We start from the raw sequence: 26,043 nt of genomic DNA on the forward strand, positions 1-26,043 counted from the left end.
TTGGCAAACTCTGCTAATCAATTTTTGAAAACTAATTTATGCCTTGTAAGACTCTTTTAAAAAGCTGACTTTTGAAAGGAAAAGTTATTGGAGGGGAACTGAAATCTGTCTAGCGCGAACAAGTGACATATAGAACAGTGAGAAGGGTAAGAGGAAGTGTCCTGGAAATGGTGAAAGTTTAGTGGGGAACTGGGAGTGCAATGTGAGTTGTCTGTTTTTAAAGACCTAATCCCATTGCTTCTGACTTTTTGCTCCGATACATTGCTCTTCCAGATAGGAATCCAATGTGAATACCCACATTCTGCAGCCCAGTGGGGGCAGCGTTCAAAGCATTTGCGATACCTGCTTTTGGGAAGTATTGCTAACTGAGACAAAAGGCCGGAACTGGGCCCCAGTTGTACTGGTGAAAGCAACTGTGTATGAAATCTGCTAACGGCCTAGACCAGCCGCTAACTACATAGATGTAACCCTAAATGAATGCATACACTGTTTACTTTTTTTCTAATGGACCTATCCTTGCTTGATCGGGTCTGCATCTTGAGCTGGTGTAATTTTGCTTTCACCAGACTGTGCAGCATCAATGGCACCTCAGTAGTTGTTCGCCCGCACCAACTCAGTCTTCAGTTGCTGCAGTGCTGTTGTTCTTGCTTGGAGATCCAAAGAATGCCGCCTTTCCGCCTGCCACTAGAGCGCTGGACACTACTGTCCTCTTCTGAACTTCAGCATTTACAGGCTGTGGTTTGAGACTGCAGTAACTATGAGCTAACATTTACGCTGGTCACTTTTTTTTCGCCCAATTAATCTTAAATTCAAGGTCCTGTCTGTAGCCTTGTCCTCCTCGAGAATTGGAGATCAGCTTAATATTGGGGTGGGGTGGAGAACACTGCATAACAAATATCCTGTTAATCCAATGAGTAGCAGTTGGGGGAAAGATTTCTTTACTGCACCTTTCCTTTTATTTTTAATGAACCCCCCAAACATTTAGCTTTTATTTTTGACCCTGACATGGGACTTTTTACAGTGCATTAAGCCTTAAGCTTCACTACCGTGTCTTTTGCTCATCTGTTATGGGGACCTGAATGTCCTTCAAGCTGTCAGTATTGGGAAACATTGTTTCCCTTAGTCTTGCAATTTTGTTACTACTTTTAGTAGCTTATCACTAGTGGTAACTTTTATCATTGTACAACACCTCTTACAATGCAGTACAACGGGGTACACTTGTTTTGCCCATGACTAACACTCAAAGGATTTTTGGGTACTGTAGGTGTGCTAAATGGACAAGCTATTGGCAGCAGTGACTTTTTACTTTTTTTTTTTTTTCGTTTTCGCATTACTGTGTTTACCGCATCTGGCTACTAACTGTGGATAGTGTCCACACATTGACGTGCCACATGGTTTTTCGCTTGCCCTTTGGCCATCTTGTTCTTTTAGCCTTCTTCCTGGCCTGTCAGACCAGGAAATCCTTATATGGGCTTCAGTGCCCGGGAAAGAAGAGGCTTTTGGCGGGCTACTGGAGGGGCTGTGAGTTTGCTGGCAGGATGTGGGCTGGGACTGTCTGGTCCCAATCCACAAACAGGTTTCAGTGTGTCTGAGTGGTATGCATGAGTGTTCCCGCCAGTGGTCCTGATTGGACCACTGCTGGGGTGGGTGTGTGTGCTAGTCCTGCTATTTGCTAGTGAGTTTCGGCTCTTACCTGGCTTTTAGCATAAGAGGGCCTCTGCACCCATTTCTGAGAGATCCTGGAGTTACCTGAAGGAGCCAAGATTCCCGTCCATCTGTGAGCCCCGCGAAGAGACCAGAGACGCGACGGAAGAAGGCCTGGCGATCAACTTCTGCTGCTGTCCTCGTGGAGCCCTGACTTGCTAATCTTCAGCAGTCCTGCAAGGGAGCTGCAACCCTTTGAGTTGAGGAAACATCAACTCCTAACATCTGCTCAGTACCCAGCGAAGAAAAGCCTACGGAAGTGTCCCGGGACCGTCCTCTGGCTGACCAACGGTGAGTTTGGGCTACTGTGCTGCTGATGTCAGTTCTGAGTTTCGACCTGGAACTTTGGGGATCCTCAGCTTGCCCTACAAGACTCACCACAGCGAAATGTCGGCATCCTAGCTTCTGGGGAACCTAAGATAAGAAGGGGGGGGCGGGGAGGAAGTCTGTCCGTGACAAGTGAGGCCTTTTTCGTCGCTGTGCTGCGGAGACCACTGTCCGAAATCGCTTGCCTGACTCGAGTCCAGCTCTGAGAGGGGTCCTGCATCGAGTTTTGTTGCATTCTTCATCCAAGAGTAGCTGTACCAGCACCAGCGAAAGACACCAACCGGAGATCAGCTCAAACCTGCAACCCCGCGAATAGAGGACTGCGACTAGTGGGAAAAGCAACCTCTGGGCCCTTTTCCATTGACCTGCCAAGTCTGGGGTTCAATGAGTAGAAGGGGTAAGCTACAGTTGCTCTTACCTGCCCCTATACTCCCTTTAAAAGTTTTCCTAACTTTTACAAGACCTGGCTTTACCATAGCTTACATCACAAGCATTCAGAAAGTTGGGGATACTTCTATTGGAATACAGTGTTCACTGGACCCCAAAGACCTTATCATTTTTTTTTTTTAAAAAAATCTTCTTCCCAGCCTCACAAACTTGGATCTTTCCTGACCTTTTGGGCATAAGGCCCCAGACCACTTGGGGAAGGACAATTGAAGTCAGGGTTAACTCTCTGTAGACTATTGGTGCATAATGTCATTTGTACTTATTTTTTCAGGGGTTTAATTTACAGGGGGTTCATCTGTATTTGGTGCTCAATCAGTGACTGTATATGTATAATCTATTAGTGTTGTGTGATATGCCTACCTGTTAGTAGTAATTTTTCATAGTGTTGCTTGGCCATAAATATGACTGTATTTTTATACATACTGCCTGTGTAATCTGCGATTCCCATTGGGTGTACTCATTGTGGGCCCATTCAAAGCTCATCGCTTCTTGAAACTTAGCCTAGACCCTCGTCACTGCTACCTTGAACTGGTTTGTCTACAGCTCCCCAGAGTTGTCCCCGTCACAAGATAGGTTGGCCTCCTATACATATGTCCACCAGGCCAGAGTATAGGAAATCCAGCAGCGTGCCTTCACTATTTCCTCTAGAAAACAAACCTGATGCAGGGCCCCTGTTTCCATGCACTCAGTATTAGTGACTGGGCACATAACATGGTGGTATCACCCCCACCGCATAGGCAGTTGGCCATGCAGCCCCCACAGCAGGTGCCTGTCATCAGGTCTGGCTCTGTAGCAATTAAACCTACTGAATGAGAGGGAAGGTAAAGGGGCAGACATAGGGCGGAAGAGCATGAGGGGGGAACTAATTGGAATAATGAGAGAATTTAAGGAAGACCTTGACGTTGCAGAATGGAGGTGTGGGGTATATGAAAACGAGCAAGACAAAGGGAGGTGAAGGGGAGGAAGGAGAATGAGGGTGAATCCAGCAGATACAGGAGGGTTTGGGGCCGGCTGTGGCAGGTGGAGGGTTTGGGGGCGGCTGTGGCAGGTGGAGGGTTTGGGGGCGGCTGTGGCAGGTGGAGGGTTTGGGGGCGGCTGTGGCAGGTGGAGGGTTTGGGGGCGGCTGTGGCAGGTGGAGGGTTTGGGGGCGGCTGTGGCAGGTGTGGAGGGTTTGGGGGCGGCTGCGGCAGAGGGTTAGAGGGAGAGGCGCGTGAAGACTGCGGTTTGACTAGGGTGGAGGTGGCAAAATGGTGGTGGTGATGTGTACGGGGGGGCGGTTAGACTGTGACTGGATGAGGACGGCCAGGAATATAGGAAAACGCATGAGATAGAGAGCAAGCAGGGGAGAAACAAAGAATGAGGAAGGTAGGATAACCAAATGGAAAACCAGTAAGGATGCTTGAGTTTCTTGTGCCATGAGATCGAGATGGAAGAAAGTTAGTGTGGCCTTTCCTGAGCCAGGCCTTCAATGCTCCCGGCAAGTGGGCTTAAGTCTGCATGAAGCGCAATAGAAGTAACTGGTTTCATTGTTTTGGATGGATTGCACAGCCTCACTCAAACTGCTACTACATGGTTTCATTTCTGTACTTATTGGCGTCAATTCCAGTATTCCTGCCAGATCTGTTAAGTGTAAACATATTTTATCTTCCTACAGGCAAGCAGGTGGGAATGGAAAAAGCTCAAGGCGAAAAACCCCAAGAATGGCCCTCCACCGTGCCCTCGTCTTGGGCACAGCTTCTCTTTAGTTGGCAACAAGTGTTATCTGTTTGGTGGTCTAGCCAATGACAGTGAAGACCCAAAGAACAACATTCCAAGGTAATATACCTTAGTATAAGGGTAACCAGTGGTATTGGTCACTGGCTGAAGTTAATATAATCTGTGAAGGGAATGATGCACTGTATATTGTTTGGGGGGGGGGGGGCAATTCAGGATGTGGACATATGCCACTCTTCCACTATGAGCTGCCAAGTTATATTGATTTTAAACTGCAAGAGCCAGTTCAATATTTGAACTTTTGCTGCCAGCTTTCTGTCCCTAAAGAGGCGAGCTTGAGCACTTAATCGGGCATGGCTAGTCTCATAATCCAGTACAACTACTCTTTCTTCACGTTCTACTAACGGCTGATATTTCAAAGATCAAACTTTGTGCCTATTTTCTCAATGCAACTCCTCTGAAGCGCCTGATGGTTCATTTCCACCTTTTCGGCTGAACGTGTGCATTAGTGCTGGCTCTTTCAACTTTGATTAAATAATGGATTCAGTTTTATTGCTTTCCACTAGTCTGCTGATCAGAACCTCTCAATTGAATCTGCTCAAAAGGCATCTATCATGTCATCACTTTTCGTTAACACTGACAATCCTCTCTGCGCCGCCTTCCAAAATGTAACTAGAAGGGAGCAACTGTTAAATCAGAATTTCATTTTTGGGTTCTCTTGTTTTTCTGGATCTTTGCCTTAAGTTTGGCCAGAGGGGCTTCCATGGAAGTCCCCCTGGGAATAGCTTCTCTGTCAAAGCTGCCCAAATGTGGAATTCCCTCCCACCCACCTTAAGGACGGCCCAAACATGCCCTCAATTTAGATTAAATATCAACTGGCTTAAAGAAAATGATCTGTAGCTCTAGCATAACCTGCTAGTCATTTTATTAGACCTCCATAACCCATACTGGATCTTGCTTTGTATTTGTGTAACCATACTTGTAAGTTAACTGGTATCACACGTTGTACTGCTCTTGTAACTACGTAACTATGTGGATGGAACGTGTGAAATCGATGGATCAAATGAAAATGTGGTTGGAATGAAGGAAGTATGTGAGTGGAACGGACGAACTCGATGAACGGGTGAAATATTGTGGCAGGAAAGAGTGTAGTATATAGATGGAACGGGTGAAGGAGTGTGTGGATGGAGCGGGGGAATATGTGGATGGGGTGGGGGTGGGGGGGTGGAAGTCTGTTGACGGAACGGGTGAAACATGTGGATGGAACAGTCCGAGCCCATGGAACGGATGGAGTACATGGAACTATTGGAATGGGCGCGATCTCAACAACCTAAAATAAACCACCATATCACACCCCACGCTTACTCTCTTCTTTACACCACCACTCAAATGGAACACAGCGATACTATGACACCATTCGGTATAACTGTTCTCATACCATCACTTGTCCCATACCACCCATCACCCTAACTAAACACTGCTGGTTACACACCCTCCAGCCTAGGCATCCTCAGGCCTAATGCAGCCAGAATCGGTCTGGATAACAACCAGACAGAAAAAACTAATATGCTTGATCTCTGAACCACCACACCTACCGCTATGAAGCAGCTATCACTTGATTGCCACACCAGCTGCACACACATACGGTGCTCACACGCACCTTTTGACTCTCTATTCTCTCTACTGACTTGAACTTCGGTTCCCGAGGGCGTTCAATCTACCAGCGTCTTGAGACTATACCAATGGTACATAAAGCGCTATATAAATGCAAAGTAACATAACAAATGTAACATTGTAACTATGTAAGCTTAAAGTATCCTTGTTGTAGCGCCCTGATACCTTTGGGTCTGGTGTGCGCTATAAACAAACACTGCAACCCTTTTTCATGTGCTGTCCTGGGGTAGCCTATATTCGTCCTGCGATTGGCGCTTTTATGCACCCCGCTTCGGTCACAGGGTTATTGTATCATCCTGCAAGTGTGTTGTGCAGTAGTAATTTAGTTTTGGTTTTCCAGGGAGGTAATCTTACTGCATTAGTAGCCCAATCTACCAGTACGGTAGCTTTGGGTACTAATGTATTTTAAAACCTACTCGTCACTTTAGTCTGTGGGCGCATGAGGCAGGTCTGAAGACTCTGGTATGCTGACATGAGCCCATTCTTGAACACTCTGTGGTTGAGTGGCTTAGCCTGGTTTCCTGTTACAATCATGGTCCATTCACATCCGATGTGGACAGTGCGCTATATTTTTCCTCAGACCAGCCTGCTTGGATGGCTGGCAAGATCTTTGTACGTCTGCCATGTTCGATTTAAAAGGCACCCGAGTGGTTGTGGTTAGGTAGGTGAGACGTGTGCTTTCCTCAGATCGGTAGATTCTTGCCCAAAATGTCAGCATGCCACAAAGGCAGGCTACCGGTTTTAAGGCTGTTTGCTATGTTGATTGGGCACTGGTTCCTTTGTCCCTGCGCCCCAGTGTTTAGACAGAATTCATAATTTTGAGCACCGTAGGACCGCTTTTCAGGGCCCCTCATATTTTTAATTTCCCTTTATTTTGTGGGTCACAATGTTTATTTTGGTGGCTAGAAGAACTTCTCCTGAAACCCCCTGCCATTAAGACAGTTTTCCCTTCAGTTATGTTATTTGGTCTCTTCTAAGTTGTGCAGTCTTGGGCACCTCATCTTTGCCTTATGCGATTCTATCACTTATCACTTCTATATCCTAAATTGGTTTTAGGCAGTATGTTGGTGGCAGCTGTAATTCAGTTTTGTCAAACTAGTGTAACTCACTTCACATTTTAGCCAAATGTGCCTTTTAGGTAGCCATTACAGCAGCAGGTGTTTTTATTTTTTTTAATTCTCTTTTTAACCATGCTCTTGGCCCTTTTTGTGGGCCTAGGGCTCCCTTCAGGTGGGTAATTAACACACATTGCCAGCCTCCATATTGGTTGAAACTGGTTTTGGCCCGTGTAAGTCCCTGAACGCTCCCTCACCTCCTGTTCGGTGGGGCGGTGGGGGGGCAGTCCTACTAACCAGCCAGTGTGGTTGGTCATTCGATTCAAGTAATTGATGAGCTGACCTTGGCCAGCCCCTTTTTCACAGTGGTCACTGCATCCCCTTCTTGGTTTCCTGTTTTGCTGCTTGGTTATTGAGCTTTTCCTGCTGGTTCCCATCATTTAAAGTCATTACTTGTCCACACTGGCAGGGTACCCTGGTTTGGGCATATCCAGGCTTGTTTTTTTTGTTGTGCCTTTTGGAGGTGCAGTATAAGTTTCATGAAGACTCCTGCTTACCTCCCTACATCTTCTGGGTTGAGCCTTCTATGCTGGAGCTGTTTTCTGGGATGTTTACAGCTGAAACGCACAGCTTCCTGCCAGGATTTTCTTCTTGGCTGTGGGTTGCTGCCATTGGTGAAGGGCGCTGAGACTTCACCACCCCACCAAATTGTCCCTCTTGCTGTTGTCCCCCATCCTGGATACTTTGCTGCTGTGCTTCCTTTGTCCACTGAGCCCCCAGAACCTATCTTTGCAGGTTTCCTCTACTACCTTAAATCTTCCTTGCTAACCACTACAGGGTCACTTGAGGGTTGACTGAGTTGATCGGCTCTTTTTCTCAGCTGTCTCTGGCTTGACGCATGCCCCGGGCACCAGATCCTCAAATACCACACCTAGAAAAGAAGCCCTGTACTTAACTGGTTGTTTTGCCAAGCTGGAGACTTTTTTTTTAGTTATTATTTTTTTTTTCTTTTTATTTTTACCAGATCTGTCAATGGGAGTACCTGCTTTTCAGTCCTGGGATGGGTGATTATCCCCCCACCCACCTCGGGTGTCCCTCTGGACCTTGGTTGGTGATAACTGACTCTCGGCGAGTAGGAAATGGTGTACTGTATATGCATAGAATTGAGGTGGGGAGTGACATTTTTTGGCTAGCTTGTAGTTCACAACATTTTGTTACTCCTGCTCTGGGGCTTCTGGTTGGTCTGTTGATCTTCCCTGGGGTTATTTGCCATAGAATCCGCACCTGTGGGGTAGAACTCGCTTGGCTCCATGGAAGCGTATGGCTCATTGACTTTCCTCCCATGGTTTGCTGTGTAACATTCAATCTGTACTGGAACTCTCATAAATGGGTTGTGGGGGTACTTGCCTGCCCCTGCACGTTTTTCCTCTACCTATAAGGCGTTCATTGAGGCTTTGACTAAGAACTAGAATTTTAGTACTTGCATGTGAATTTGTATGTATTTTAAAGTAATTCTCAATTTCTCTAATGGTGAATATATTTTAGTAATGCATCTAATTTTGGTAACCCTGAATTGTAGTGCTAAAGTAACTTGCTACAATGTCCTACTACTTGGCAGCCTTTGGCAGTGGTTTAGAAAGGCTTCCTCCCTGTTTACGGCTATGATCATCATGTGTGCATTTGTGTTACTTTAAACACTAGGACTAAATTAGTGTGAAGTGTTGGGGATTTTTAGAATATTGTTTTTGGTAGGTAAATGTCTGGGACCCTTGCCGGTCTACATTGATCTGTTTGTTGGGGGCTGACTGTATCAGGTTTAGGCTCTCCCGCTTTTAACAGGGGAGGGTTGTGTCTTTGGTATTACCCAAATTGATCTTTTTACAATTGACATTTCTGCAATTGACCTTTTGTCCTTATTATAGTGGTCCTAATTGCCCTTCTGCACAATTGACCTTTATATTTTAGTTATTTTTTATATATGTATTGGGTTGGTTTTGGATTATAAATAAGGGGAATTTGGTGGGGGGGGAGGTTCCCCTGCATATATGTCCTATTTGACCTTTTTAAATTGGGTCAGTTCTCCCAAGGTCAATTCTCTCAAGTTAATTTGTGAAAAGGTCAATTAGTATACATCCATGTCTTTAGGACACTACTGGGTTGTGTAGGGCCATAAAGGGCTTCTTTACCTGCTTGTTAGGTTTCGTGGTTCTGTTCTGTTTTCTTCCCCACCCCTGTTAATTTAGGTTGGGTGCCTACTTGTAGTGGACAGATATATTCTAGGCGGTGGGGTAAGGACTCCTTTAAGACAATTACTGTTTATTAAAAAAAATATATACTGGGTATTTTTACTGGTATTCAACCATAAGTATTTTATTTGACCCAACATAATTTAAGTCACAGATCTATTTTTCAGTACTTCATTTCTGTGCACTTTCTATTGATGTGTGTGAACTTATTGTACCTTGTGTCAACCTGTTACCCCTTACCCGAGAGTTGAGCCTTGTTGCATTCTCCACGTTACTGACTTTGAGAGGTTTGGCTTCTCTTTCTTGCCAGGTATCCTAATCCCTCTTATCCCTGCCACCCTCTCTTGATCAGTGGCTGTAGTTCATTTATCCTCTGACAAATGAATCCTGTGCTGGTCCAAAAATGGCGTAAAACCCATTCTCTTCTAAAAACCGCTGTATACCCTTCCTGGTGGTGTTCACCTACAAGTCCTACTTCCTGGGTTGACAGGCTGCCCCGTGCTTGGCCATTGGAGTCACTTCAATAGTGCCTCGCCGTGAAATATTCTTTCTTGACTGGCCGACCCATTTTACCCCAAGTTTTTTTTGGTCTTGTTCCTACGTCGTCCTGGTGCCTTTCCCTTTGCTACTTGGCTGGTGGGGTACCCTGTGTGCACCGTTTTCTTCTTTTCGTCAGTCTGTTTTGTCTTTGGTATGGTCTGATTACTGTATCCTGCCTCTAGCCATGTATTTAACCGGTTCTACTTCCTTTTCAGAGTTGAACTCTGAGCGACTGGTGCCATCGGTATGCGTATGTAGAGCCGGACTGTCTTCAGAATCCTCCTCGGGATGCCCTTGGGTAATGGAGTGGTGGGTTTGGCTGTGGCAGCCTTCAACCCTCTCAGCCCCCTTACAAGCCCCTCACTAGAATTCCAAACCTCTAGCTCTTCAAGGGGATTGCTTGTGGCAGAATTAAATTATTCTGGTTCTGTCCCACCACGCCCCCCTCTCAAACTCCTAAGCAGTCTTATGGTATCCCATATAGTTCCTAGGGGACGGGTGCTTTTTTAGGGACCCAATTTTGGCCCTTGGGTGATTGTTATCCCAAGCTTGTGTTTTGGAGTAGGCCGGTGGCAGGTGTAATTTTCTTTAGCTTCAGCCGTGGGTACAGAGATAATGATTGTTTCATAAAACGGAGGAGACATCGGCTACATCCCCTGGCCAAGAGAGCTCAGCACCAAACCACCAGAACCATCAACTGTAAAAAAACCTAGGGGTCCTGATGGATAACAACCTCCCTCTACAGCCACAATTAAACTTTCTACTCAAATGTTTCTTCCTCCTGCGAGCAGCAAAAACGATCCTACCGTTCCTGTCGTTCACCAACAAAACACTTACCATCATCTACTCTGATCATGTCCACAGTAGACTATGCCAATAGCACTTAGTAACCCATCCCACCGTCTCATTTGCAGATCCGCCAGAGCGCCTGGGGACCAACTCTGTTGGTGACGGTGTGCGGTACAAATACCTTTAACATTTAATGTACCAATATGGAAGCCAATGGGGTACTAAGGTATTTTTTGAAAGTTCTACTCTCTGCCATTTTTTGTTTTGGGCCATACTTTTGTTTCTGGTAACCTCACGGCAGACCTAAAATGTCTAAAACAGAAGACTAAGTCTATCCTAGTTACAGGCAGAATCTGTTAAATTTACATAAACCGATCAGCAATATCAACTATCTAAAAGACAAGATTCCGAATCCAGGTTTTCAAATTCTTTCTGAACTTCGCATGATCAGTGGTCACCCAAAGACACTTCAGAAGAGCATTCCAAGCTGACACAGAAGCTCCCAAAAAAGATCTCTTCAAGGGTTGACTTGAATGTTTCAACTTCCAAGTGAAGATTCTAGACTCCTGAGATCTTTTGATCCGCCTGAGATTTTACTCCTAGCCATGCAACCATTAGCTTTGCAGTGATTTCTTTGTATGCATAGCAATTTAAAGATGATTCTCAACTCTAAAAGTAGTAGTAAATTAGTAGTAACATTTGTTTGTAGGGAGCAACGTATCACAGCGTACACAGTATAAAGTCGCAGATGTCATATAGCACAAGACAAACCTTACACAAACCAATATCATACATAAGTGCAACTGAATACACAGCCTGAAAACCTTTGACATCAAGGTACACACAGCACCAGTCCCATTACAGCCTAATGGAGCATCAAGAGACCACAAAAAGCTTATGTTTCTGAAGTCTAAATTTAAAAGTTGGGAAGAGATGTGCATTGTCTGACAAGAGGGTGAGCTTGTTCTGCAATGTACTTCAAAGGGTCCAAATCACCCTGCTCCCCTAGCGGGGTATTTTGTTGTATTTGCCTATTTATTTATCAGACGTTTGTATGGCACCAATACACAGGTGTTTCCAGGTGCCACAATGAAAGGGGCCCTTAGGGGTCCCTCGCAATATGGAAACAAGGCAATAACCATACACGAAAGGATGCGCCAGACACGAGGTTCAAATTCCCAATGCTAGGGTTTATTGCAAGCAAAATAGTCCCAATTGGCCAACTGTGGTCTCACGCCCCGCCACGTGTATTCTCTAGACCTCGAGGGACGCAAGAGAGCGAATTACGTACATCAGTTACATATATACAAAATGCATATCATACAATCAGCTATGTCATGTTTAACACCCCCCTTTTATTGAGTTTCTTTGAACTCGGGATGATGGACATTTCCGACGAGTATGACAATCGTGACACTTTCGATGTCTATTCTAGTAACAATGTGCAATTTAGAAAGTGCGGAGGCATCTTCTAGTTGTTGAACAGAACACGCTGCTTCCGTTTCTCGAAGCAAGCTGCACATGGGGGAAGAGTCACATTCCAAGCTATTCGTGTCCTGGGAGCCGACACGCTCTAAAGGGTTTTGTGAAGGGGGGGCCGTAAGAAGAGCATGATTCAAGCCTTTAGCTGCTTTATTCTCACATTCTACCACAGTACGAGAATGGCTGGCAGCTGTGAAATGATTAAATGCCCTGCAGCTCTCCCTCAAGGCTACAGAGAGGGTGCGTGGGCATTCCTTTCTGGGCTGCTCATGAGGAGTTTCAACGAACTCCTCAGTCCCGCGGCCTTGCCCTTTCATATTCATATAACAATGTTAACAGTTAAGCAGAATTCGCAAAAATTGCAAGCTGCAAAGCAGACAGAAAGCAATGAGCAATGGTTAACAAGCAAAATGGCGATTCTTGCTACGTTTAAAATGGCCGCTTGTTGGTCAAGCATAGCAGTCTGTATTTCTATAAGTCTGTGCATAAGACGGTTGGCCTTCGGCCATCAAGATACGTCTATCATCCAAATGAAGGGTATTAATTTTTCCAGATTGACAACAAGACCAGATGGGGTGGGAGGGTGTTCGGAATCCAAAGTAGAACAAAACACGGTCATATTTGCCTTGACAATCCTACCGTGCCAGTGCATGACAAGGTGATAAGTGCAAGGGTAGAGAGTAGAGGGAGAAGTGCAGGGAGTGGGGTCCTCCCAAGGGTGGGGGTGGGCAAGTTCTGGACAGCCCAAGGCAGCTAGTGCCAGAGGAAGAGGGGGACCGAGGATGAAGGGCTGGGGTGAGGGGGGTGGGGGGATTGCAGTGAACAGGGAGGACCAAGTTGGGCTAGTCTGGGAAAGGGAGCCTGAGGGCAAGTGCTGGCAAAGGATGCTAGGGGGGATGGTAGTGGGGTGGGTTGGTCTTGCCCCTGTATAACTGAAGGGACCAGGCCCCAGTCGCAGCAGGAGATTGACAGTGTAGCACGGTAGGGGAAGAAGGAAGTAAGAGGGGAAGAGGAAAGTCTTGTAGTTTCCAGAACATCTTGAGACGTTTCCAGAACTTAAGAATATCTGGCTCAAGTCTGAGAGACGGAGGGGCCAGCCAAGTAAAGAGAGCTACCGCCACTCCCTGCTTGGAGAAAAGTTTGACCTGCAGAGAGTTGGAGGGAAAGCTGGATGTATAGGGGTCCCAGGCCCCAGACAGCCTTGTGGAAGATGCAGATGGGCTTGAATTTGATCCTTGCAGTCACCGGGAGGCAGTGGAGATATATTGGGGCTGGAGTGATGCAGTCCTTGGGCTTGAAGCCCGGAATAAGTCTTGCAGTGCTATTCTGGATTAGTTGAAGGGGGGCAAAGAGAGGAAAGAGGCAGGTTACGGAAGAGGCTATTGCAGTAGTCAAGCCTAGAGCGAACTAGGGCTCTGGAGACTAGCTTCTGGGGGAAGTTGAGGAAAGGTGGAATGCCCCGGAGGAGATTGAGCTGAAAATGTGACTTCTTGGCAAGGCCCATGATGTGTGGAGAGAGAGAGTGAGTCGACAAAGATATTGCCATGGTTTTTGCCCCACAAGTGGTTGGTTGGGGGGTGGGAGGGACAAGGACCGGGCGTCCAGTGAGAAGGATCTGTCTTACTAACATTAAGGGATAGATTATTGGCATAGCACCATGAATAGCATTCAGGCATTCTGGTATGGGGGGTGGGGGGTGGGGAGGAGGTAGGGGAAGGCCGCTTGAAAGTGCTGTCTGCATGACGCTGGAAATGAGGGGAGAAAGTGGAGATCAAGTGGACCAGAGTGGCCAGGTAAATGCTGAAGAGCCATGGCGATAGAACAGAGGTCTGAGGGACGCCACACAGAGAGGCGGAGGAGAAAAAAGGACCCATTTGCACTTGCGAAGGTCCGTTAGAAAGGAAGGTTGTCAGGCATGCCAGTGCCATGTCCATGATGCCTAGGGTATCATGGAGACGGTTTGAGGATGGAGTGGTTTAATATCAAAAGCAGAAGAGAGATTGAAGAGGATCTAGAGAGTAGGTGTTCAGGAGAATAGTATCCATACCACTGGATGCCATCAAACCGGACTGGTGGTCATGGAGGGCAGCCATCCATTTGTGTGGGGGGTCAATTGGTGGATGACCAGCTTCTCCATGAGTTTGCCCAAAAAAGGGGTGATAGAGATGGGGTGATAGTTAGCCGGGCAAGAAGGGTCAGCAGACAGTTATTTTTAGGAGAGGGTGTACAAGAGTGCTTAAGGGGTTGAGGGAAGGAGCCTGTGACAAATTAAGGGTTGCAGAGTTCAACCAAGGTTGGAGCGAGAGAGGTGATGTTGTCTTAGATGGTTCTGGAAGAGCAGGGAGAACCTGTTTAGAGGAGATGTTCATAAGAGGACAACCCTAGAGATCTCATCTGGTGTAGTGGAGGGGGGGGGGGGCAAAAGGGGCGAGAGAAGGTGGGCGCAGGATATGCAGAGGACAGGATGTCCTGACTTTTGAAGAAAATTGGCCAAAGCAGAGGGCCTGGGAGGAGGCGGCTGCTGTAGGATTGGCAAGTTGCTTTCAGATTTGAGTTCAGCCGTGTTATTGGTGGCTCTAGAGATGGTGCCTTTGGCGTAGGTGGCAGGCCAGTTTGTCAGGGCATGAGGTAGACATCTGCCACTTGCGCTGTATTATATTATGTGATACTGTGAATAATAGTTTATGGTTTTGATGGCAGGCTGTTTAAGAATTCGTTTTCAGAATTGCTAAATTTAGTTGGTCTAATGAATTATGTAAGTATTTCTATTGTGTAAAAGTACACATTTTCAACATAAACCGAATTTGAAACATTTTTTTTTAAACGTTTGCCACTTGTTCTATTCAGCTGTGCACGTGTTTCAAAGCGGCCAAGTCAGAGTCATACCAAGAGTTGCATTTGGAGGCAGGCTTCATGCCGATCCTCGTGACGGGCAAGGATGTCCAGGGTGTTGGAGATAGTGAGATGGAGGTTAGTTGGAACAGAGCCCGAAGGAGAGTCCAATGAAGCAATGAAGAGGGTTGAGAAGGGATAAAGGAGGCAAGTGCAGCGACTGACATACACTTACTCGAATGACTGAGGAGGAGACTGGCAGTGTGGGCGGTGCAGTCTGGCGAATGGAGAGGTCAAGGATGGAAGATGGTGGTCGACCAGGAGAGAGTGGTAGTGAGAGGGATGTGGAGAATGATGTCCATTGAGATGAGCATCCAAGGTGTGCCCGGCAGAGTGGGTTAGACCAGAGTGAAGGATAGTGAGGGAAAGAGTGTCGCAGAGGTCACGGAAGAGAACAGTGGCCACATTGCAAGAGTCGAGATGGATGTTGAAATTTCAAAGGAATATATGTTTGGGGGAGGAGGCAAGAATAGAGGACAAGTCAGCCCATTCTGAGAGGAAGAGGTAGGTTGGTCTGTGGGGGTCTGTAGATGGTAGCAAGAGTAAAGAGAAAGTAGGTGAGACAGTCTGCAGACTAGGCTTTCAAAGGATGAGTAGGTTTGAGTGGGGATGATGTAGGCAGGAGCCCACTCTTGGAAGATGCGAGCCACTCCACCACCAGACTGGGAGGGCCTGGGATTGGACAGGATCTTGTAGCCCTCAGGAAGAGGAGTGTCAAAAGCAGTGACCGAGCTGGCCTTGAAACACGACTCCGTGAGAGCAAGGACGTCAAGGTCTTAAAGGAGTTGACTGATGTCAAAGCAGTGTTTGATAGCAGAGTGAGAATTGTGGGTAGCTAAGTGAAAACGGTTTCTCCAGCATTGGATCTTTCATGGATTCACATGCTTGGAATGTTCCCTGTCGTCAGGTTGGGAACCCTCGGTACCTTTTATAAAAGACGTTTTCCATAGGAAAAATTTCGACACTTCTGTGTCCTATCTACGTCGTTTTGGGCCGCTTACGCATGCCCCAATAGGACGTAGCGGTATAAATGCCCCGCCCCCGCGGCTCCCATCAGATTTCAACCGTCTTCCAAAGTAGTTGGATCACCTCGCGTCATCTATTATTTTTGCTAGGTTGTTTCTTCGTTTTTCCTAATGTCTGGAAAAGCTCTTTTTCGTCTGTGTGCTACATGCGGATTAAAGAAGGAGATGGCCATATGGACTGTATATATTCGGCAGACAATTGTGACATCTGTAAAAGCTTCTCCCAGAAGACCCTCCAAGATAGGAATAGGCGGTTGGTAGCTTGGTTGAACGACAGAGTGGGTGCATACCACCCTTTGGAGGTAGGCTCCACGCATAGCTTGGCCTCGACAACTAAATCTCTAGGGGCCCTCCGCCGTTCAGTATCGGCTGAACCTCCGGCAAAGAAAGTGAGTTCGATGGAGAAAAGCTCATTGGAAAAACATTCCACGAGAGAATCTTCGTTGAAAACGAAAACCTCGTCTTCCTCCTCGTCAAAGGAGAGAAAAGACCTGTCAAGATCCTCCTCAGGTGATCATCATAGATCATCCTCGAGTCGAGATTCTTCAAAACACAAATCGGGTTAAAAAAAGGCGGGAATGCCTCAGGGCTCTGGACATCCACCAGCGTCGTAGACTGGAGTGCGATCGTTGACGCCCTCACTGCCAGTGACGCAGATCGTCTCTTCAGGTGTTCTGCCGCAGGTGACGATGATGACGATAGAGAAATTAACCTAGTCAACGGAGACTCCACAGGAGGGCTGGCGACCGGAGGTGTATGACCCGGTTTTACCAGAAACCTTGCTGCAGCAGGAGGCAGCCCTGACCATATCCTCCGTGGATGACGAACGTGAGCAGGAGGCTGGGCCTGCGGAACTTGTGTTGCACGGGGTTAGCTCTCTGACTCTTTCGAGCGGGGCGACTATCCCGGTTACAACTCTGTTGCTTAATCCTCAAACGGTTTTATTCCTGCAAGTTCTGTCTACATTACAAAACTTCTTGAAGAAATTAGATGAAAAGTTACCTCAGGTTGCTGCTCCAGCGAGACCAGTCGACGACGAGCCAGGTCCTTCCCATAGACCGACTCCTATGGCGTGGACTGCGGCGCCGGTCCGTGAAGGCCTTCCATGTGCGCTCCCGGAAGAACTACTGCTGGAATCCGAGTCAGAGAGAGTCCATATCGGATATATCATTATCCTCCTCTAGAGACCCGACCTGGGAGTCGGGAGCAGAGATGGACGCTCCAAGAAGCCCAGCCCAACCGTCACCCCCGGATGACATTGGTTCTTTCCACGCGATGATGAGTAAGGCTTGTACTGAATTTGGGCTGTATTGAATGTATCGAATCATGTTCGATCATATGGGAAGGGGGAGAAAATCTGTATTTTCGGTCCCCATCTTAGATCCTCTATGGCAAGAGGGACTACAAACAATGCGTCATCCGTTCTCGGAGCTGGCAATAAAAGGTAGACTGCCAAAGAAATGTAAGGCTCCCGAGTCTACTCCGAAATGTTTGTCCTCTCAACCGGCTCCAGAGTCGGTGGTATCGGCGGCTGCGGCAAGAAAGGCAAGGTCTCAGCACAGAGGCACAACTCCTCCGGAGAACGAGGCCAGGAGACAAGATGCCTTTGGCAAAAAGGTGTGTGGGTGCAACAACGATGAAGGCGGCCAATTCTCTGGCTATTATGGCGAGGTATGACTGAGAGATGTGGCATTGTTTAGCACCCATACTGGAACATCTGCCCGACTAACACAGAAAGGCTGCGATGTTATTTGTCCGAGAGGGGGAAGAAGCCTCTAATCACTCTGTAAATATTGCTGTAGACCTGGCAGAATCAGGCTTTAAGCAGGTTAACAACGGAGTGGTTCTGATGAGACGGGCATGGCTCAAATGCGCCATCTTTCGACCTGAAATACAATATAAAGTGGTGGATATGCCTTTTGAAGGAGACTTTCTTTTTGGGGAGAAGGTGGATGAGGCCTTGAAATACATGAAAGACTTTGACACAGCACGTTCTCTGGGAGCTCTCCAGAGTGGCAGAAGTTTTCACTAGTTTCGCCCCTTTAGAGAAGTGTCAGGAAATTCCCGGTTCTCGTCATCAAGGGACTGTACTTTCAATAGACCGTCTTACTCCTCTCAGGGCAACAGGCGGGCTTCTCAGACTGCAAGAAGACGTCGAGACTACCAAGCCTCAAGGAAGAGGGGAGGTTACTCGTCGAAGGACAAACGATCAAAAAACCAGCCATGACGAGTTTCAGAATGTCCTGGGAGGCAGGGTTTCTCATTGTGTCGATGAGTGGGGAAATGATAACCTTGGACCGGTGGGTATTGGACAATGTGAAGTTCGGTCATTCCTTACAATTCAAAAGCAAGCCGTCGCACATTCCACTAGTGTTTCAGGCTCAACCCCGCCTGATCATTTTAAAGCAGGAGGTAGTACTTATGCTACAAAAAGGGGCTATAGAATTGGTACCTGTGTCACAGAGAGGTCAAGGAGTGTATTCTCAATACTTCGTCGTGAAGAAGCCCAACAGAAAATGGCGTCCCATTCTCGACCTTTGAGACCTCAACAAAACATTAAAAAATCTGAAATTCAAAATGCTCACACTTCAGGAAGTGATCCGGTCAATTCAACAGGGGGACTTTCTGGCGTCATTGGATCTCCAGGACGTGTATTTTCATATACCAATGCGTCGACGACACAAGGTTTGTAGTCTGGCAGACCCACTACCAGTCTAGTGCTCCCATTCGGACAAAAATCATCTCCCAGGACGTTCACAAAGTGCCTAGCCCCGGTTGCAGCATGGTTAAGAAAACAGGGGCATAATGTTTACCCTTATCTAGACGATTGGTTAGTGAGGGTGTCGTCCCCTATGACAATGCAAGCAAGTCTAGAGGCCACCATGCAACTTCTGTGACGACAAGGATTTGCGGTAAACTTCGAAAAGTCCAACTCCCTCAAGAAGCATGGTGTTTTTGGATGCAGAGTTCGAAACTCAGTCAGGATTGGTGAGACCATCTGTGGAGAGGATCCACAGGCTCAAGCAGCTGGCAAGACAGTGGAGAGTCAACACCAAAGTGTTGGTAAGGAGATATATGTCGATACTGGGAGCCATGGCTTTGTGCATCCCCTTAGTGAACAACTGTTGCCTCTTCATGAGGCCAATTCAAGAATTCCTGCCAACCGATGGGCCCAGAGCCAAGGAATTTGGTCGGACAAACTGACCATCAACAACGAGCTCCTACGAGCACTTCGATGGTGGCAATTCTTCGAAAACCTATCCAGAGGGGTTCCCCTGCAGGAACCGCAGTTTCACATGACCATAGTGACGGACACGTCGCTGACTGGATGGGGGGGGGGGCGCATCTGGACTCTCTCCAAACGCAAGGATGGTGGTCGGCGGATGAGTCACTCCTTCATATCAATGTGCTGGAGTTGAGGGCAGTGCGTTGGGCCCTGAAAGCTTTTCTGCTGCACATAAAAGGGGTCAGTGGTGAGGATACCGACAGACAACACGACAACAATGTTTTACTTGAGAAAACAAGGTACTCGCTACAGAACTCTATCCACCGAAGTTCAGGAAGTATGGCAGTGGGCTCTACAACAAAATATAACTATAGTAGCCCACCATCTTCCGGGAGTAAAGAACGTACAAGCGGATTCCCTCAGCAGGGAAATGGATCAGATACACGAATGGGAACTGAACGAACATCAGTTGTTGGAGATTTTCAGAAAGTGGGGACAGCCTTCTCTGGATCTCTTAGCGACGAGCGAGAACAAGAAGTGCGAACAGTACGGCAGCAGATGGCCACCGATCGATTCACTGCGGGAAGCGTTCTCCTTCCCCTGGACGGACACGTTTCTATAAGATTTTACCCCGTTTCCACTCGTACAATAGACCCTGCAATGGATTCAAAGGTACCGATGTCGAGTGATCATAGTGGCCTTATTGACCGAGGCAGGCGTGGTTCTCCGACCTGCTACAGCTATCAATAGCGCGGCCAGTAAGGTTTCAGAAGGTTCCGAACATCCTGACACGGGACAAGAGAACAGTGTGGCATCACAATCCGGACAGTCTCAACCCGACGGCATGGCTCCTGACGTCTCGGCGTTTGGTACCCTAACTATTTTATCGGATTGCTGTTATTGCAAGCCGTGCGAGCTCTGTCCACGAACACTTCGTATGCATGCAAGTGGAGGAGATTCTGCATGTGTGTGAAGATCAGCCAGGGTTAGAGCCCCCTGAATATAACTCCGGAACAGCTTCTGCCGTATTTTCTGCATTTAGCGGAGAGTGGGTGATCTTTTTCATCGATAAAGGTTCACCTGGCAGCCATTTCAAGATTCATGCGGAGAAGGCATTTGTTACCATTGTTTAGTGATAGGCTGATGAAGAGCTTCATGAAAGGTTTATTCGCACATTTCCAGCAATTAAAAAGTTTCCTCCGAACTGGAGTCTTAACCTAGTGTTGACGGAACTAATGAAAGCTCCCTTTGAACCTACGGCTTCCTCATCTATGAAATTCTTATCTTGGAAGTTGGTTTTTTGTTGGCTATTACTTCAGCACGACGACTCTCGGAGATAAAAGCATTAGTCATAGATGCTCCATGCTTGAGATTTTTTAAGGACAAAGTGGTGCTGGCGACCAACCCTCATTTCATACCGAAAATTCCTACTGTCTTTCATAAACATTCATCGATTGTACTACCTACATTTTTCGCGACTCCTTCATCGGTCGCGGAAAAAGCTCTCCATTCATTGGACGTGAAAAGAGCTCTAAAGTTTTACCTTCAGCGTACTCAGCAATTTAGAAATACAAAACTGTTTGTGGCTTATGGACCGTCGACAAAAAGAAAGGCGATCTCAAAACAAGGACTAGCTCGATGGGTCTTGTCAACGATTCTTTTGTCACTCGAAAGCGGGGAAGCCGCTGGAAAGGCGTCGGAGCCCATTCCATGAGATCAACTTCATTTTCGGCGGCGTTGTGGGCCGGGATTCCGCTGGGAGACTATCTGTCAGGCAGCATCCTGGTCGGTGCCACATACATTTACCCGCCATTATTGCCTCGAACAGCAGCATGCAGACGATGTACAGATGGGACGAGCAGTCCTATGTCATCTGTTTCAGTGAGGCAAGCCCTGTTCAGGGCAATGTCATTTAAGCTGTGTGTAGATGTATATAATCTGCTTAGATCACATGCTGTGCATAGGCCGACATCTAGTGGAAGTTGCAGAGTATTAGTTTTTCGCAACTCCAAAATGGGCGTTGACACAGGGCGTGCCAGTAATACTATCCCTAGTGTGACGTCCACTGTACCCATGATCCCTCGCGTGTCTAGGACCCTCATGGTTTTTTTTCCTGCCTTACTGGTCGGAAGCATCCCGCGGAGTTCCCTGGCCTTAGCCATAATTTTGCCAAATATCGTTCTATTTCTCCACCCCACCGTCGAGTCACCGAACTTACACACTTGACGCCGGCCCGGAGAAGAAATCGACCGTCGAGAGCTGCACGACGGACTTGGGCCTCGGAAGGCCTTTGGCCTCTGGCCTCGGCCCTGCAACTAGGGAGAGTGGAGGGGTGGTACATACTCTACACTCTTAAATATATAGGTACATTCTTGTATATTCCAACACTCACTAGCCCGCTGCCACAGGGTGCGTAAAGAGGGTATCCCTTTCCAATTTGGCCCCAAGTGCAAACGCAAGTACCCTTGGGTTGGCAGGCGCGCCATGTGCAACCTCTGCTTGCCGAGGGACCACCCCGAGGCGAAACTACAGAGCATGTAGTAGGTTTAAACCGAAAACACTAAAGGACCGTTCGCTCAAGCGATGGTGGCGAGGGCAACGTGGCATCAAGAGACAGCCAAGCGCAAGTCCCCGACCTCGGAAGGTCGTCCGGCAGGGCGGCTATGGGGAAAACCCCCGGCGACACACACAAAGTCCCACCGAGTTCTCGGAAAGAGGCACACAGAGAACGGACCACCGAATCGGTGTCCTCTCTGCGTTCTCTATCTAGATCGCCGCATGACTCCAGGCAGCCATCCACTGTTGCCAAAAGTGCCTCGCTCCCTAAGGTAACAGAGGTTCGATCGTCGGAAGACCAAGCCGACCTCTATCCCTAGGCCGCACTCCAAGAGTCGGCGTCAGCAGACCGCGTAACGGCTGTTCCCAAGTCCCAACCTCCACATGTGAGAGATAGGGACACTACCCCTGAACCTCGACGCCAGACGTCGAAAAGCTCCGAAGGGGCCAAAAAACAGGGAAAACTCTTCCACCCACGGGGAGGGGAAAACAACAAAAGAAGCAGTTTCTGCCTTCTTTCACACCTCAGAAGCAGACAGACAGATCAGTCTATTACTGCACAAGCACAAACGGACAAGTCTCAGTCTTCTGTCATCCTAAGGACCCCTGCACAAACCAATCGGTCCAGTCAGGATAAAACAGGGAAACACTCCCAGGAGAGTCCTTCCCAGCTCAAGAGAATGGTCTAGTGACGACATAGACAGAGTTATGTCAAGGATGTCATCATTGGCAGACTTCTATGCCAAGAATCCTGAGCACTTCCTCTCATATACCCCAGACGGGGCATCACCCTCAGGCTCTAGGGACCCAATACCCCCAAGTAAGAAGTCCCGGGTTGAAGCACCAACAAGGTCTTCGGACACTTCCTGTATACAGCCCTACACTCAATATCATGAAGATCCACCTTTTAGTGAGGATCCTGATTTGGGCATGTTGGAAGATCAAACTGGGACTGGCTACTATGGGGATGACAAGGACCAAGAGGAGGAAGAGGACGACCCAGGAACCTACAGGGTAGATTCCCCAGTAGACAAAGATCCCCCGGTTACCGACTCCCCTGTCGACAACCAACCTCTTGAATGAAGTTTTGTCCAGGGCGGCAGAACACTTCCACATTGACACGCAGGGAGCACAAGAAGAGAGGGACTTTGCCAAAGAGTTAGCGGGAGAAAGGAGACCTGTTGCCCAGGCCATCCCTATCCTTAAATCGATACAAAGGAGGATAGACCCTTCACTTTTAAATCCCAACCTCACCAGGGCAGTAAACCCCAGGATCGAAAAGCTTTTCAGGGCAGTCCAATCAGACCCGCTGTACATAAGGGGGCATCTGAAACCGGACTCCCTGGTAGTTACGAACACCCGAAAGAGGGCGGGAACACCTCTGTCATCGTCCGAAGCTCCTCCCGACAAGGAGAGCAAGAAGATTTATGGCTTGGCTAGGAAGGTAGCCTCCACTTCGGCCTACCAGGCAAGGATTGCCAACTCCACCACCCTACTGGCGAGTTACAACTGCCACCAGTGGGAAGAAGTCGCGGCACTCAGACTCCACCCCAGAACCCTTAGAGAGCCAATTGGCACGAGTTGCGTCGGAGGGAAGAGCCATGTCCGGTTGTATCCTAAACGCAATCTTTGATGCTGCGGTTAATGCCGGCAGATTGATAGCAGAAAGCAGTGTTATCAAAAGACATGCTTGGTTACGGCAATCTGGGTTCAAACCGGAGACCCAAGCATTGTTAATAAACGGTGGATTGTTTGGAAAGGGGGTAGAGGACGCGCTGAAAAATGCCAAGGATGAATACGAGACTCTCAAATCCCTGGGCCAATTAACCAACAAACCCCCGAATCAAAGAGGGAATGGCAATTTTCGTCGCCCACTCCGGACGAAATTCCCAGAGGATATAACTATTCCCAGGGGCAGGGTACACCATGGAACAACCAGCAGTCTACCCAGGGTTATGGCAGGGGTAATAAGAGAGGACATGGTAAAGGTAGAGGCAGCCCCAGTAGAGGCGGCGGCACGCCTCCACCAAAACAGTGACGTTCCGTTCAGGGTCCCTTCTCACACATCCCCAGTAGGGGGACGCATTTCCAACTTCACCCAAGCTTGGGAAGGGATCACATCAGACAGATGGGTGCTGTCCATTGTCCGCAGGATACTGCATAGAACTGTTAGAGCGTCCCCAAAACCACCCTCCACGACAAATAATACTCATTGGACCACCAGAAGATCCTCCTCGAAGAGATTGTCAATCTTCTAGCTAAGGACGCGATAGAACTCGTCCCGGGACACCAGGTAAACAAGGGTATTTATTCAACTTACTTGTGTCAAAAAAGATTTGACGCTGCGCCCAGTATTGGACTTATGGCCTGCAAACAAGTATGCCAAGCCCCAAAAATTTTGCATGACTACTCTCTAAGAGGTAATCTCCCTCCTAAAAAAGGGATTACATGGCAACATTGGACATGAAAGATGCCTATTTTCATATTTCCATGTTCCCAGCGCACAGAAAGTACTTGCGCTTCAAGGTGAACAGTCGGCACTACCAGTTCAAGGTACTGCCCTTCAGGATAGCCTCGGCTCCAAGGGTATTCACCAAGGTACTGGCGGTGGCGGCGGCACACCTACGCAGCGAGGCAATCCCAGTGTATCCTTACTTGGACGACTGGCTCATCACGAGGGAGACCCCAGTAATTTGCAGAACAAACATTCAAAGAACGATCAACCTCCTCTTCGAATTAGGTTTCTCCATAAAGGAGAAAGTCAAGTCTGGTGCCAAGCACCTCCAAACAGTTCCTAGGAGCTGTCCTAAACACTCAAGAGGGGTTGGCCTTTCCATCGGAGGAAAGAATTCGGAATATACTGCTGCATATTCCGCAATATCGGGCCGGTCGCCAGATAACGGTACGCAAAGAAATGCGCTTGCTGGGCATGATGGCCTCATGTATTTACCTGGTCCCCCACGTGCGCCTGCGCATGCGTCCCATGCAAGAATGGTTGGCGAAACAGTGGTCTCAGGCAAGTGGTCAGTTGGACGATCTAGTGGTCGTTTCGCCAACACTAGTACAAAGCCTTCACTGGTGGACAAGAGAGAATCTGTCCAAGGGGAAACCATTTTACGATCCAGAGATACAGGCGGTAGTCACAAAAGACGCATGCCTGACTGGGTGGGGAGCACACCACCTCACCACACAGCTCAGGGTCTCTCGTCTCTCAGTGGCCAAGAATCATATCAACCTGCTAGAGCTTCTGGCAGTATTCAGAGCGCTTCAAGCGTTCGAGCCCTACCTGTTGAACCAGTCAGTGCAGATCCTGACGGACAGCATTACAGCCATGTTTTACCTGAACAAACCAGGAGGGACTCGTTCGCCAAATCTGTCCAAGCTTGCCCAGAAAATTTGGATATGGGCACTCCGACGGAACACCTTCCTGTCATCTCAACATGTTCGAGGGGGATCTCAATTCTCTGGCGGATGCTTTGAGCAGAGATCCCCTCCCAGAGGAACACAAATGGTGTCTACACAGAAGTCGTAGAAGATCTCTTCTCTCAGTCGGGTTTCCCCACTAGAGACCTATTCGCCACAAGCGAAAACACAGTGCCCAGGATTCGCATCCAGGTTCCCCCAACCAGACTCCCTGGGGAATGCCCTGTGGATGAACTGGTCAGGAATGTTTGCGTACGCTTTTCCACCAACACCTCATCAGGAAGGTGGTCAACAAGATGAACAGAGAATCGATGACGCTAGTCCTAGTTGCTCCCATGTGGGCGTGACAAACGTGGTTCCCACACGCAGATTAGCGGTGTGCGAACCCATCAAACTCCCGGGCTGGTACAACCTGCTGTCCCAGCACCAGGGTCACAAAGTGCATCCTCAACTCAATGAACCTGGCAGCATGGCTCCTGAGGTTAGAGTTTGGACATCTCAAATTACCACAGAGATGTATGGACATCCTAAGAGAATCTAGGAAGCCAAACACGAGGCACTGCTAATTTGACAAATGGAAAAGATTTGTTCTCTGGTGCCAGAATAAGCAAATCAACCCGGTTGATTGCACTCCTTCCACAATTGTCACATACATGCTCCACATGCTAGACGCAGGGTTGGTTTTTAACTCGCTGAAGGTACACCTGGCAGCTTTGTCAGCATACACCACCTCCCATAGCAAAGTGTTGTGGTGGAAAGTACCAGTGGTTAAAGCCTTCATGGAAGCAGTAAAGAGACTTCACCCTCCAATTTAAAAACCTCCACCAGGATGGGACCTTAACGTGGTGCCATCTAAACTTTTGGGGCCCCCTTTCGAGCCCATGCATAAAAGCAGTTTCAAACACCTGACTTGTAAGACGGCCTTCTTAGTAGCTATTACATCT

General features: G+C 47.9%; 1 protein-coding gene across 3 annotated transcripts in view; it reads left to right on the forward strand.

Annotated features, from left to right (window-relative positions):
• HCFC1 (host cell factor C1) overlaps positions 1-26,043 on the forward strand; it is a 771,113-nt gene that overhangs the window by 82,821 nt on the left and 662,249 nt on the right. For all 3 annotated transcript variants that reach the window (XM_069645438.1, XM_069645439.1, XM_069645441.1), the window contains exon 3: positions 4,133-4,293. In XM_069645438.1, the coding sequence (XP_069501539.1) occupies positions 4,133-4,293 (161 nt within the window). The remainder of the gene's footprint in view (positions 1-4,132; positions 4,294-26,043) is intronic.

This window comes from Ambystoma mexicanum, chromosome 2p (assembly GCF_040938575.1).
Source record: "Ambystoma mexicanum isolate Mex_15411 chromosome 2p, UKY_AmexF1_1, whole genome shotgun sequence".
In the NCBI taxonomy this organism is placed as follows: domain Eukaryota; kingdom Metazoa; phylum Chordata; class Amphibia; order Caudata; family Ambystomatidae; genus Ambystoma; species Ambystoma mexicanum.